This window comes from Sebastes fasciatus, chromosome 21 (genome assembly GCF_043250625.1).
Source record: "Sebastes fasciatus isolate fSebFas1 chromosome 21, fSebFas1.pri, whole genome shotgun sequence".
Taxonomy (NCBI): Eukaryota; Metazoa; Chordata; class Actinopteri; order Perciformes; family Sebastidae; genus Sebastes; species Sebastes fasciatus.
The window spans coordinates 15,189,693-15,205,273 of record NC_133815.1 but is presented as its reverse complement, the minus strand read 5'-3'; the positions used below and the strand labels follow the sequence as shown (position 1 = coordinate 15,205,273).

At 38.1% G+C, this 15,581-nt stretch overlaps 1 protein-coding gene across 3 annotated transcripts; it reads right to left on the bottom strand.

The window, feature by feature from the left end:
• Nucleotides 1-1,974: 1,974 nt before the first annotated feature.
• Nucleotides 1,975-14,921, bottom strand: pign (phosphatidylinositol glycan anchor biosynthesis, class N). Of its 3 annotated transcripts, none has more exons than XM_074621338.1 (29): nt 14,635-14,921; nt 13,534-13,787; nt 13,252-13,373; nt 13,015-13,113; nt 12,686-12,792; nt 11,759-11,883; nt 11,514-11,644; nt 11,275-11,394; nt 10,980-11,020; nt 10,786-10,845; nt 10,492-10,584; nt 10,117-10,172; nt 9,803-9,881; nt 9,359-9,541; nt 9,096-9,235; nt 8,600-8,699; nt 8,309-8,401; nt 7,878-7,969; nt 7,385-7,490; nt 7,180-7,288; nt 6,851-6,953; nt 6,616-6,718; nt 5,947-6,033; nt 5,188-5,243; nt 4,703-4,778; nt 4,461-4,534; nt 3,961-4,003; nt 3,821-3,873; nt 1,975-3,635 (listed from the first exon to the last, which is right to left on the bottom strand). In XM_074621338.1, the coding sequence occupies exons 2-29, from the start codon at nt 13,758-13,760 to the stop codon at nt 3,512-3,514; spliced, it is 2,802 nt and encodes a 933-aa protein (XP_074477439.1). In that variant the 5' UTR covers nt 13,761-13,787; nt 14,635-14,921; the 3' UTR covers nt 1,975-3,511. The 3 variants fall into 3 exon arrangements, with proteins under 3 accessions (XP_074477439.1, XP_074477440.1, XP_074477441.1); XM_074621339.1 differs by having other exon boundaries at nt 14,731-14,861; XM_074621340.1 differs by lacking the exon at nt 1,975-3,635 and having other exon boundaries at nt 3,817-3,873.
• Nucleotides 14,922-15,581: the final 660 nt, after the last annotated feature.

Below are 15,581 nucleotides of genomic sequence, written 5' to 3'. Positions count from 1 at the left end.
TGTGTACATAGAGTACTATGCCTTATAGAACTGTTGATTAGGGGAATAGAGGAAAGAGGTAGTTTGGTGCATGATTGCAGGTACATAGAGTATGTTTTTAGGCTTGCCATTACAGATTACTTTTTAAATCCATGCCATAATATTACCAGAACTAAACAGCATAATGAAGCACATCTGCCTGTGGTTTAGAAACAAATGCTTCCTCCCAAAAAAGAAAAGAAATGCAGAACACTATTAGGTGCCAACAACTAAAGCTTATTCTGCATTTTAGTTTGAAATCCAAATGAGAAGTTAAGCTTTTTACCCTTATAACCAGGTTCATTTAACTATGTTATATCTCTTGTTATGTGAGTCGTTTGGATCTCAATTAGTATGTACACCATGTATGCATATATATATAGCATAAAAACTGTCATAGGATAAGATGTCGAAAAAAAGTAAAAAATTTGTAAAAAAAAAAAATCTGAATATGGTGTGTCGAAAAAAAAAAAAATATTCATGGTATGGTATGTCGAAAAAAGTCATAGCATAGTATGTTGAAAAAATATAAAAAGTCATAGTATAGTATGTCGAATAAAAAGTCATAGTATAGTATGACGAAAAATGTCAAAGTATAATATGTCAAAAAAATGAAAATGTCATAGTATAGTATGTGGAAAAAAGGTCATAGTATTGTGTTTTCAAAAAATTAAAAAAAAAAAGTCATAGTATAGTATGTTGAAAAAATAAAATAAATCATTGTATAGTATGTCGAAAAAATTAAAAAATCATACTATAGTATGACAAAAAAAATTAAAAAGTCATATTATATTATGTCGAAAAATGTCAAAAAGTCATAGTATATTATGTTGAAAAAATTTAAACAGTCATATAGTATGTCGAAAAAAAGTTGGGTATAATGTCAAATTTTTTTTTAAAAGTCAGTTTGTCAAAAAAGGAGTCATAGTATAGTAAGTCAAAAAAATTTAAATTAATATTAAAATATGTCTGAAAAAAGTTATAGTATAGTATCTCAAAAATTTAGGGGAGGGCATGTGTGTGGCAGGGTGTGTGGCTAGCTTCTCCCATGGTAGCAACAAGACACACCAGGTTTCAATCAGCTCATCAACCTCAAACCATACTATAGAATGGTTCATAGTATAGTATGTCGAAAAAAAAGTAATAGAATAGTATGTTTATTGAATGAAAAAGTCATATTATAGTATGTCAAAAAAAAAGTCATAGTATAGTATGTCGAAAAAATAAAAGAAGCCATTTTATAGTATGTCAAAAAATCTTAAAATCAAAGCATAGTATGTCGAAAAAAAGTCATGGTATAATATGATGAAAAAAAGGCATACAAAATTCATAGTAGCCTTCAGTATGTCAATAATGTAATGAAAAAGTCATAATATTGTAAGTCATGAATTAGTCATGGTATTGTATGCCGCAAAAAAAATCATAATATAGTATGTCATAAACTAGAATTATCAACTCCCGGTTGTACGCCTCCGCCAACCAAGTTACAGTTAACATCCATGTCTGTCCAAAATGTCATCTCTTGATCATTTTATTCTATTAGACATTTCTGTGAAATTATCATAATTAGCATATGAATTATTGAGTTATGGCCCAAAACATTAGACATAGTTTAGACAAGTTTACACATATTTTAGTATGCCATAAAAAAAGTCGGTCGCCTGTAATATGCCCTAAAAGTCATAGTATACCGTTACAAAAAATGTCATAGTATAGTAGGCCATGCCTTTAAAATGTCATAGTATAGTATGTCATGATTTAGTATGCCAAAATATATCATCGTCATAATATCGTATGTCATAAAAGTCATAAAATAGTTTTCTTAAGGTATTAATAATAGTATGGGAATGCATATATGAGTATAGTCAGTACATGCGGAAAATATTATCCTATTTTGTTATCTACAGTAATGTCCTATGGGTTGATCTGAAAAACAATGTCACACAACAGATCAACAGCTTTTCTTTTTTTTTATTAAAACATACTAACCATAGTTTTTTTGCAGCACATTTAAGGACATTAGTAGATTTGTATTTAACTTTCCCAACTAGGTTTTCTAAGCTCGGCTCACAGCTACGGTTACCCTGATGTACAAACACAGAGCACAGCAACTATACTGGCACCTAGTTTAATTTAATGGTTGCAGTACATACAACACACAGGTCCCTTTATGGATATTCCTGTTTCCATTCCACCCCTTTAGTTTTATTGGTACAAACAGTCACAATAAATAAAAATAACTCCCTTTCCCTTATAAACAATGACATGTTTTAGGCAGCTTCACAGGAAATAATAGTTACATACTTAAAGAGTTATCAAGTTAGCTTTCTTTGCTGGATCATAAATCAGCCCCCTTGGCAAAGGCAGAGTTTAAAGTCAAATATTCAAGTGGGCTTAGTCAATTCATCAATGATTAATGTAAAAACAATGATGTTGGAACAGCGACTGAGTGTACAAAATAACACAGTGCAAACAGAACTGTGCAAAAGTCTTAGGCCACTCTGGAAAATGTCCTATTAAAACCATCTAAGCAGTAAGTGTTTCTCAAATGCTTCATTTTTCTTCACATACAAGCTTACCCAACAACAAAATTATGGATCTTTCTTGTCTTATTTGCAATGTACTAATATTTGAAACAGGGCCGTCAAAGTTAACGCGATAATAACGTTATAACATAAATTTGTTTTAATACCACTAATTTCTTAACGCATTAACGCAACTTGTGTTTTTTAGTGTGTAGTGGGCTCAGTTTTAAAGTTAGAGTGAAGATACGCATACATCATATCAAACTAGAAAAACCTAATGAATCCATTGGTACCATGTCATACTAGCTTGTCAGGAAGGAGGCTAAATAATGCTCAAAACACAACATTTTAGCAAGGAAAAACTGGCATGGCCATTTTCAAAGGGATCCCTTGACCTCTGACCTCACGATATGTGAATAAAAATGGGTTCTAAGGGTACTCACAAGTCTCCCCTTTACAGACATGCTCAAATTTTGGCCTTCAAGTAACATAAATACGCAAATGGCTCTCTATAGAGCCAGTGTTTGATTTGTCCATTATGGGTTACTGTGGCAACATGGCAGAGCAACATGGCGAAGGAACAAGGCGGACTCCGTGAAGAGGACCCGCTCCCTATGAAGATATGAAGGGCTCATTCTAAGCTACCGAAAACACACTAGATTCAGGTGATTATACACTAATGAAAACATAGTTATGAATATTATATTTCATTTCTGCTAATAGATCCCCCGAAATGCAACACGCAGATATACAATATAAGAGGGGATTTCCAAAAGTGGTGTGGGACTTTTGCACAGTACTATACAGTATATTGAGTCCTAAAACAATATCCGATATCTTATATAAACAAACTCTGGCACAATAAGGCAAAAGCTAATTAATAAATATCTAAAAATAAGTCAAATAAGTACTAACCATTTGGTTTAACTAGTAAGTGTGAATGCACAGGCACACACAAACACCTTTATTTAGGGGAAGTGCATCTTGGGTTTCCACCACAGGATGAGTCTTTGTGAAGTGAGAATGTGTGTCGCCACACTGAGCAACATCAGGAAGATGGTCATTGACATCACTATCACATAGTGGCTAATGCTGAAAGAGACAGAGAAAGAAGTTGAACATGTTTATGTGTATAAAGTGTACGCATCGCAGATACCATTAAAAAGAGAGTCTGAAAGTAGGGCACAAGGAATGAGGAAGGACAGTGTGTATAGGAGTCAAGTTACTAATTAGTAATTCATTAAGACTTAGAACCGTGTATTTCCCAGTTAACTTACCTTGTGCCAATGTCTAACCAGCTGCCGTAGTCCTGCACCAAGAAGAAGAAGTGCTGAGGGGAGAAAGAAGGAGTTAGAAACAGTAAAAGAACATCACAGTGTATCTTTAACCCAACATTCAACCTTTCAACCAGCCTTACCAGAGCCATCAAGTCGGAGATGACCAGGACAATGAGGAACAAACTGGAAAAGAAGAACAAGAGACAAAAGAACCAGAGGAAGGGAAGTGTTACAAGCAAAACCTTTTATATTAAAACATACACAACAACATATTGACTGCATGTACAGCATGGACAGTAGATTGACGCCCTCTTCACACACAACGAACCACAGAAAAGAAACATTATTTCGTTATTTGAGCTGACTCATGGTGTAAGATCCATGTCTGACACAAATTCAGTCTAAAAGCAAGCGTATAGCGTGACAAGATGAAAAGCTTCCTTTGGTTGGCAAGTGTTTGTGAGGCAATCGTAGATCCGACGCCAAAAGCATATGTGTTTTTTTACGTGTACTGGGTGTACCATACATCAGTCTCACAACCCCCGGAGAAGATCAGATCAACGATCAACGTTTGTGACTGCACTGCTACGACAGCAGATGAGTTGAGTGTCTTATTTTGAAGGCTGCGGCAAGGAGTTACCTTCTTGATGAGAGCTGCGTTGCAACTTGGATGGTCTCAAATGTACACATTACTATTATGAATGGAATGATAACCTGGAAGAACAAAGGACAAGACATTAATAAAGATATAAAGATAGAGATAGAGAAATAAAGATTTAATGAAGAAATCCAGAGAAATATAATTAATTGACAGGTGTATCAATAGATTATGACTAATGGGATTATGATACCATAAAAGAAGAAGTGCTTAAAATATAGTACCTTCCACATCATCAATCCTCCCATGATGAAGGGGTTGAAGACAGTGAGGAAGCAATAAACAGATGCTGGGTCAAAACTAGATAAAAGGAGAAAGAAACAGAGGAAGTGACTACAGATGACTGAAAAATATATAGAATCATGCATTCAGAGCACACATCTGTCTCGGGGATACAGCTCCATAGATTTCTTTACAGTACAGAGTGACATACTGTATGTGACACAGTGTAGGCAACCTCACATAAAGTACGCAGGCATAACTACACAAGAGACGCGCTGGTATAAATAGTGCATACAATGCACAGAAAGTCTATAGTCTGAGTCTACAGTTTTGTTTTTACAGATCACTTATTTCCTGCCTGTATGCAAATGGTGCACGTCATAAATCAGTCTCATATCAGGCATGCACAGCCAGCCAACACAACTTCCTGCCATTTACCACACACGGATATATAGATATATATATTTAAATACAAAGACCTACATACCTGTTAATGGAAGCTATGTTTCCTGTGCCGAAGAAAGCGGTTATTATAAAAAATACCTGTAGAAAATGTAGTCAAGGAAGCAGTGTTAAACTAATCAGCTCATTATTTGTAATTCTACACTTCAAACATCAAACAATGTCATTTTAGATAATCTAATTGCTTATAATCTGGCTTGAACATAGACTGTATGTAAAAATGGACAACATGACAGCTCCCCAAAAGTGAATCATCTTGATCAACCCCTGGTGGCTGGCTATAGTATATGTCATAAATCCCACCCCCTCCATGTTAGAGGATGGGACATGGGCCAAACTAAAAAGCACACGCCAAATAAATGTTTTCCAAAGATGGTTTTGGTCATTTTAGGTAGTTCTTAACGCGCTGGTGTATGTTCAAGTGTTCGTTTTTCTGATACGTTTGGTTTTAATTAGTTATTTGATGCTATAAAAAGGGGGGGAGAGGTCATGATCGGCAGCTGCGAGTCTCTCTAGATGACAAGCCCGGTAAGCACTGCGCAGACTCTGGCTCAAAATGACGTCAAAATCTCAAGAGGGAAGCTCCCGTTTCTGGGATATTTTGTCTTCAGTTCTTTACAGTGGGAGCAAGTGGAGACGCGTCGTCGTTCTTCTTTATATACAGTCTATGGGTCTGAAAAACACCTGCAGACTCCATTGAGACAGAAGCACTTCGCCAACTGGTGTCAGTTTTTTTTTTGTGCTTCTGCTAATGTCACTGTTGCAAATACTCTGACAAGGATACAAAAAAATAAGATCTTCTGATGTCATCCAACTTCAGTTGTCGGATCTTGGTGATGTCGATGTTTGCAGAGAAATCAATAGTGGAGAGCTGAAAGTAAATACACACACACACACACACACACACACAAAAGCATGTCCATTCACGTGTGCATACACCCATTCACAGACACACCCACGCACATGATAACGATCAGTCAGGCCTTATGTACATTATGTAGAGCTTTATGTAAGCCTACTTCACAGATTACAGTATGTTATCACGAGTAGGGATTTCCCTTGTTTGTTTGATTAAGAAACTGCCATTAAAAGGGGTGAGTAGTAGATAAATGTGAACACTAGAAAACTTCAGACCAGATAAGTAGAGGCTCAAGAATACATATAAAATCTGCATAAATACGTGAACATATGCCTATACAAGATCAAACGAACTGTGACAGTACATGCCAACAGGAAATGTGGTTGTTATACAGCTGATAACATTTACCAGATTTTCGTAAAAACATGTATAGATTAGATAAACATGTGTGTGTGAAATAGCAGTAGATGTGATCTAAATTCCTTAGAAGCGTACAGTAGAATAAACAGACACACATTTGTCTATTGAAATTCGCATGTAGTTTACGCTGCTCTACAAAATCTAAGCTTGGAAACATACAGTGAAAGGTTTTACCTCTTGTCTGCTAGAGACACCATGAGCGAGCATAGCTTCCTGTTCAATGTTGATCCACACAAACATCAACCAAGACAACACAGGGGGGAACAGTGCCTCTGACCTGGATGGGAGAAAAAACATTAGAAATTTGATCATATTGTAGCTTCGCCGCGATGATAAAACTCTACACGAGACGTAATTTGACGTGTTAGTGCAGCTGCATGATGTGTGTGTTGTAATATTCTTGTCTTACCCGGTGCTGAGCAGTAGGTATGTGGCCGTGAGAGACAGGAATATGCTGAGGAGTCGGTGGAAAAGACGTGAAGAGCTCAATAATGGAACCAGCATGGAAGATGCTGAGAAAAGACAAGAGACAGGTGACGTGTGCTGGATCTTACAGCTAGAGGGGTATAGTACAGGATGTGACATTTAACCATAATGAGATGGGATCTAGCCAGGAATGATCTAAAATATCTGATCAATATTTAAAACATAAATACGATTATAATCTTCCCCGGGAAATTCGAAGGTGTTGAACATTGACAGGTCACAAGTATCTGGTGCTCACTCGCACCCACCTACCTAATGTGGTCCAGCTGATGATCTGATTAAGAAGTGGCAGGCCCTGTTTCTGCTGCAGGCTGGAGTGCGTGAGGGACGGCACGAACGCACACACAGCCACGTGGAGCATCTGTGGCGTTTGACAAGTAATCATTTATATTTAGAAAATGCAATGACACAAGCACAATGACACACATACATACACCATGACATGTACTGTAGTTACCTGGGTGACAAACTGCTGTCTATCACCAAGGTGCAGTGGTGTTCTCCGCCGTGATGACCAGAGGTAACAGGCTGAAGTGAAGAGAGTGAGTAGACCTGCACAGGTGCTGAGCAAACAAACATATTTTATGTTATTATTACAGACATATTCGTGACATACAGCTTCATTTTGCACATTGTATGCTGAGTACAGATGCTACTGTTAATGAGCAGTATGTGTGATTGAGATTCTCTGTCTCTGACTCCTCCATTTTACACAACATATTACATTTTCTTGTTATTGAGAGTCCTGCTTAGCTTGTGAAAGTGTCATTTACCACTGTAAATGATTTCCAGCTAATTTCCCCCGCTCTATGATGATGTAGAGATAAAAAAAAAATATAGATATTTCCTTGTAACTGACTGATCATAATTTGAATTTTGAGTTTTGGGTCGATGGCGTGACACCGTGGTAAACTTTCTGATAAATGTAAGCAAATAGAGGAAGCACTCACACCAGATGCATGTTAGGCTCTCTGCCCACAACAGGCATCAGGGGGAAAGCAGCCAGACACAGACAGCCCAGACACCAGCTCACTGAACGGAACTACACATGGACAGAGAAAATTGGTTCACATAGTTAGATACAGATGCAATTTCATAATTTAACTAACTAGGTATTTATCTGGCAGTAGTGGGGTTTTCTTGATAAAACACTGATTTGTCCATTTGGTAGCTAAAAATCCATCAGTCAAGACTTCTGTGAGCAGGAAATGTTGCTACTGTGGTCACGCTTCATTTGAAAGAAACTGAACCTTGTGTTCCTAAAACTTCGTGACACATCATTTTTCAATAACCTTTTCAGGCGTGGGAGTATTCAAATACCATTACTTTTCCTTGTGTACAATAATGTGAGTGCCGGAGCGGTGATCCGTAATGTCGTTACCTTGGCCTTGCCAAAAAGTCCCGAAAGGAAGGGCCAGAGAGAGAGGACAGCCAGGCCCACAGTCAGCATGGCGCGATGGAAGAAACTCACCACCTGGGGGCAGCAAAGGGATATTGTCATCCATGTTCCAGAATAACCTCACACTGCACATAATGAGTATGCATTGTGAACAATTTGTAATATGTACTGTATGTAGAGGTAAACTAAAGGCTTATAAGTAATGCTGTATGAGTGTACTGAAGCAGAAATATGCCTCAAACTGTACATTAGAAGAACATTAAAGACTCCTACCAGTAGCTCGATGCCAAACGCCACCAGCACAAAATAGCCCAAACACTTCCACAGCGGCAGAGAGGGAGCCGAGCGAACCAAATCAAAAAGAGTTCCACACCTAAAATGGATCATTAATGAGATTATTTTTCCTGTGGTGAAAGGGAGAAAAGAAAGAAAAAACTGCAAAGACCCATCCTTTCATCCATTTACACAGGAGAAACATGAATGGATACAACACCACTTCAAAGGATCTAATTAGCACTTCACTGCAGCTGTGCCAGACGTGCACAAACAAGTATGTGTGAGGTAAATTACACCCAATGAAAAGCTGCTATATCCATTGATTGTTGAATATCTCCATTGATGTGTTTTTGATATTTGCTGACATCCTGTGGCTGTGTGTGGATGTTGCAGGAACTATACACATGTTCGATTATTAGACTGTGATGTATGTGTGCATGTGTTTCATGTTTTTATCTATTTTACATACTCTAAAAGTGTGTGTTTTACTCACTCTTTAAGGACGGAGTACCATACAGGGACAGGCAGCAGGCAGTAAATATAGTAGGTAACGGGGCTCCTTTGGATAAGCAGGAACCCGGTGATCACCACTGTCACACACACACACAGCTTCGCCAGGGTACGGCTGGGTATCTGTGCACATATACGGAAGCAACACCACAAAAATGTAATTTAATAAGACATTCAATATTCATAAACGTGTTGCCTTGGTGAAAGGAGAGGCAAGTAAAGAGGGATCACAGTGTATGCCCTGACCTGTTTGAGGAGACTGGGGTGTCTGTCGAGGCTGGCATGAGTCTTCAGTATGACTAGGACAACATATGAGGTCCAGCCTACAAATCCCAGCACCACACTGCAGCCCAGGAAGAACCTGTCATAGGTGTGGTAGTAGGCCAGGCCCTCCAGAGCGTGGGATATCAGAGAGCGGCACAGAGAGATCTGACAAAAGACAGACGAGAAGAAAACGAAAGGGAGTGCTTTAGCAAAAAGCAAATATGCCATGGAGAAGATTAATCAGCAAGGAATGTAAAGCAACAAAAACTCATCATCATTCAAACTTCAACAAGGCATGCGTAGGTTTGTGGATGTAGACAGCATTTTTTTCTACTGCAACATTAGCAGAGTACTACACTCCAGTTTGCTGCAACATTGGTCTTTTACCTACAAGTTGCAGACTTTCTTTCTCCAAAAAATACTCACAGCATCGTCATACTTCTCCAGCTGAATCAGTATTCTGGCACTGCGGATGAATTCGGCTTGTTTGGACTCAGTGAGTATTCTGGGAAAACAAGTGAGACAAAGCATTAAAGACAGAGTGCGAGAAATTGCATTCAAATGTGGTCTGAAATATGTTGACCAAATAAAGCATGCTTCATTTGGCTTCATATTTACACAACCACAATAATATCTGCATTGCATTGCCCTGCTTATTTGAACGCACTGAACACACAACAAAGGAAAAGTAAAGTTATTAATCCACGTATTCACTGTTGTTACAAGTCAATTGTACTTACTGGTATGGGGTGAAGAGAAAAGACAAGGTTGTCTCCTTTTTCTGGGTCATTTTCATCTATAAAAACATATATAGCTCAGTCACCATAGATTTATATACCGGTAACCAAATTACTATATTACAAGACATGTGCAGCAAAAGGCTTACCACAACTCAGAAGAGAAAAATGACACGGTGGTTAAAGTTATTGTTATTAATCAAATAATTAAGTACTGGAGATATCTAATAATATCAACATTAGTATAACTACAACTGATAATATTGTTACTAATGTATTATCATTAATACCTGCATATTTATTTAAGTTCAACAATGATTGTTTGCATACTAATAATGATCAGCATGTCAGTAACAGCAGAGCTGAATGCTTTCATACCTTGTACTGCTCCAGTACTTGAATAGCATTAGTGTACATGCTCTCTGCCTTGAAGTGGTCACTGTTGTTGAGGTAGAGAAGAGGTAACACACCCTGAAGAGACACAAATACACAAGATGAAGATATGTGGGCACATAACTTCTGTTAAATAATTGATCGTCACATGCAGCCATTGGAGTGTTCATTCAAAATCCATTTTCGACAACTTTAATGATGCCGTGAAAAAACTTAACATACAACTTTCTAAGATAATAAAAACACTAGAATATTTCAATAGTTTATCTCCGGACTTACGACAGAGTTAACAGGGAAGGGCAAACCGATGAGAGAAGCCATGAGAGGAGCGATATCTGCCTGCAACAATAAAACAATAAACAATATTTCAATTTACTACCTGTTGTTCTATCTCTACTGTCATGTATTTTATATAGGGGTAATAATTGAAGACAATGAGATCATTAAAAAGTAACATGGACATGGGTCTTTACCTGATTGACGTCAACTCTACGAAGATGCTCCAGTTTCCAATCTGAGAGAAACAGTAGGGATAAGAAACAGGAATCAACAATGTAGACTCAATAAAACATATAGTGTAAAAATTAAAAGGAAGAGAACAGTCTTGTTTTTTTTTTGCGAATAAATTCTGGTCTAAATATAACAAAAATACTTATTACGAATGTAATGGGTGTAGGAGAACCAGGATCCTAAACTGAACTGAAGCTAAAAACCTGCTTGAGAGACATTGAAGCGAGCAGCTGTGAGCACAGCACATGAGTTCAGCACCTTGCAGGAAGCCATCGTTGTATAGTTGGGGTTCGGTGACTTTGTGGGCGTTATGAACTCCGGCTCCCCACACCACTAAAGGGGTGAGAGTCTCAGAAGGATGGCCTGCACCGTGTGAACCTGGAGACACAACAGATGAGATAAAAGACGCCAGTGAATTAATATGCTGAAGAACAGGTTTTTTTTTTTCTTTTATTGCAGACAGTAAAAAGACACGGATACACAAACAAAAGTCTTACCCCAGTTTGTCATGCCGTGATCAGAGGTGAACACGTAGGCCGTTCTGCCATCGTGACCAAAGAAGTCTTCTACCATAGACACCATCTCAGCTACACCGGTGTCTACTAGACCGATGTTGTCTAGGTACTCCCTAGACAAATACAAGATAAAGATAAAGATACCAATACTTAGGTGATGTCAATTTCATTTTATGTTCTGTGGAATGCAATGAAAACGACAAGAATCCTAATAACATGTCTCTTACTGTGACATTGGTCTGTGAGCATGTCCGTTTGTGTCGATGCCCAGCAGATGCAGGAAGAGGACATTCTTGTCCTCAAGCAGACTGGCCCTCAGACTGGAGTTAGACTTTGCTGACTGAAAGAATGACTGGAGCAGAAAGAAAAACAAACATATATTGATTGATTTATTGAAGACGGCAATGTGCAAATCCCCACAACCACTATTTTCCAATAAAGCTTGTAGCAGTCGTACTATAATCTATTGTAATGACTCCACGTGGCATCACATTTTGAGACATGAAAATGCATTATTTGACCACAAATAACACAAACATGACATTGTAAATAAACAACCTGCCAACCTTGCTGAATTAAGTGACAATGAATATGAAAGTGGAAAATATGCACACAAGCAAATAATTTATCTAAAATTCTATGACTTAAAAGGAGCAGTGTGTAGGATTTAGTGACATCTAGTGGTTAGGTTGCAGATTTCAACCAATTTAATCCTCTCCTGTGTGCCAAGTGAGTATGAGACCTACAGTGGCCGACCAACGTGAATGGCCCCTCATCTAAAACCTGTTGTAAGAGTAGTGTAGGTTACTTGGAGAATAGCAGAGCCGGTGCGTAGAGTGTGTGTTTATATGGTAAGTGAGTAGTGAAGCAAGAGAGAGAGCGGCGGAGAATGTGCGTGAGCAACAAATGAGCTAGTGGACCAGACGACAGAGTTAGTTTAGTTCTGTTAAGTCTGTTCTGGGCTACTGTAAAAACATGGCAGCCTGATTATTTTCAGGAGATTATACACTAAAGAAAGCATACTTATTAATATTATATTCCATTTCTGCCAATAGAGCCCCCTAATTGCTACACACTGTTCCTTTAATCAGTTGTTTTCATCAACAGATTCATCACAACATGCATCATTATCATTAGTAATTCCTCTACCATACTTTGACTTGAGTGAACACCCAGCTGTCCAGCCTGGAGGCGTCTGTGGAGGCGAAGTCTTCCTCCTCTGCTGGGTATGTGTGGGTATACACATGGTCTCCACTGGCACCTGGAAGAACCACAGTATGAAATGAGCTTCATTACAAACGGATTTTAAAATATTCAAAACATTTAAGCAGTAACGACGAGGAAAAAATTAATTAGTTGCTAAGCTTAAATTTTCTGATCTTTGATACAGTCTTTATCTGTGACCTTTTGCTTTTATATTGATTAGGCTGGTGGTTCTGATTGTGTTGTTCGTGTGAATGTGAGTGAGTGTGTGCATGTGTACCTTTAGCAAACATTGGCAGAATATCAGGGCTGCCCCAGCACCAGGTGTGCCTGGTCTCATTAAACACTGAGTCAAACTCTACAGGATTCTCCTTCCACCCTGAACACACACACACACAAAAAGGTCAATGCACTTGCAGACACAAACAGACACAAAAGTAGTCACCCACACAGACACAAATACAAGTATACGAGTCAAAAACAAAAGCCTTTTATGTATCAACATGCACAAGTGTACCTTTAGCAACAGCACTAACATCCTCATAGAAGCCAGCGATGAGAGCAACATGACCGGGACGCGACTCAGTGGGCACGCGTGTGTGTGACACACCCCAGGTACCCCTCTCCTCAATCACATCCCTGATATTGGGAAACACACACATAGACGTGCACACAAATACCAGTTATGAAGCAGTTATGAAGCATAGACCCAGAATAACAGTCTCACACACACACATACAAACAAAATCATTACAGACACACCACATCGAAGCTCACTACTCTGCATCAGTTTCCCAACCTCAAGTACGGGGCCCTGGATGAGCCGTTCGGGAGGAGCGTGAAGAGACTGTCGGCTCTGAGACCATCGGCGACCACTAATACCAGTCTGGAAGCAGGCGGGGCCAGCGGGGTGGCCTGGGGTGTCATGCCGTGAACCAGGGGAGAGGTGAAGTAGATGTCAAAGATAGAGAGGAAGAAGATCACGTGGACTATTAGTCCAACCAGGAGGAAGGTGATCATCCTCATTTTGAGTGTGTCAACGCCAAGCTGGGTCTGCAGAACAACCAGGGGCGGATGGAAAAGAAGAAGAGACAGAAATAAAGACAGAATAAAAATGACTGAGGCAAATAAGAACAAACATAAAGTTATGCAGTTAAGGATTAAGAGGTTATTTCAAATAAAGAAGGCGGTGTTAGAGAGGTTCAGTATATTATAGACGGGTTAAAGGTCCCATATTGTGAAAAGTGAGATTTTCATGTCTTTTATATCATAAAGCAGGTTTAAATGCTATATAAATACCGGTAAACTATCAAAACGCTCAATATACGGAGAAACACACACACAGCCCATATTCATAAATTGTGTGTTTAAAACAAGCCGTTAGGATTTCTGTCCATTTGTGATGTCACAAATATACAATATTTAGACAATTTCACAGTTTTAAACATAAACATTCTAAATGTGTCCCAGTTTATTTCCTGTTGCGGTGTATGTAAATAACATCAGCTGACAGGAAGTAAACATGGACCTAGCAACACAATTCCGTTGAAATGCACTAAAACAGAGCGTTTCAGGCAGAGGGTAAATACAGGTATATTCAGGCAGACAGTATGAGGAAAATAAAAGGTTTTTTTTAACATTACAGCATATAAACATATTCTATTAGAAACACAAAATACAAATATGAACTGGAAAATTAGCATGATATGGGACCTTTAAGCCATAGTGCTGCTTAGTAGGTAGGGGTAATCCTTCTGTCACCATATGCCATGAGCCATATGAGCAGAAATAATGACTTTAATATATACAATGACAAGTTACCCACTGGGCCAGCAGTCATTAAGGCATGTTTACAAGAGAGAGAGGCACTTACAACTTTAGGCAATGCAACAAGTATTACCTGTCAGTGGAATCTGCCCATTAAAACAGGTGACGCTGTCTCTGTTGATGAATGAATGAGAGCAGCAACTATCTACATTACAAACACCCCATTCACCTGATTTAGTGCCACTCTATCTTCGTAGATAGTCGAGAGAACGCGACAGATGAAGGGCTTTGTTGTGCGAAACAAGATCAACGTAATCTTTAAATGCGTCCTTTTACGAAACCACCTGTGCCGTCTCTTTCTAAGAAGATTAGCACAATAAATTCAGCCACCATGAGCATCCACTTCCTTGTTGTGGCTATGACGTTAACGTGTGTCCTTTTGCAGGTGCATTCTGGGTACTGTAGTTAAAATATTTATTTCTTTTTTTAAACAGTTTATTTCTGAATTGTGTTGATACAACTCTGACAATCAATTGCACAAACATGTTTGGACTGAAAAAAATATATATATATATGTAAAATAATAAAAAATATTTATTTCCCGGCGAGCTTTCTTTTAAAATGTTCAACACGCTTTATATGTGTTACACATATATGTGTTACAGTCATAGACTGTGGTCACAGTGCAGTTTCACTTGAAATGTTCACAGTTTGTGGTTCTCTGATAACACTAGTGATGTGTCGGTAGCTAACGAGTCGGCTCTTTGAGCCGGCTCTTTTAAGTGAACGATAAGAGCCGGTGAACAATATTGCCAAAGCGTCAATTCAATAATAAATTAAAAATTAAAAAATTAAAAAATAAAAACAAAAACATATATATACATATATACAATGCATTAAGCAAATTACAATATAAAGATATTTAAAAAGAACATGCATGTAAATGGAAGAAAACAATAAATAAGTAATCAATAAAACAAACAAACAAATAAAAAACAATTAATAACAATATATTGCAATATCAAAGGATAAATTAAAAAAAAAACAAAAAAAAAACAATGAGGTAGAGGAGTAAATTCA

Excerpts from the sequence above, each read along its gene's own strand:
- pign (XM_074621338.1), bottom strand. The coding sequence starts at position 13,760 with ATGAGGATGATCACCTTCCTCCTGGTTGGACTAATAGTCCACGTGATC. Across the intron at positions 11,645-11,758 it reads GCTCACAGACCAATGTCACA|GGAGTACCTAGACAACATCG; the intron begins GTAAGAGACATG and ends GTATTTGTCTAG. Across the intron at positions 8,700-9,095 it reads TGGTACTCCGTCCTTAAAGA|GTGTGGAACTCTTTTTGATT; the intron begins GTGAGTAAAACA and ends GATCCATTTTAG.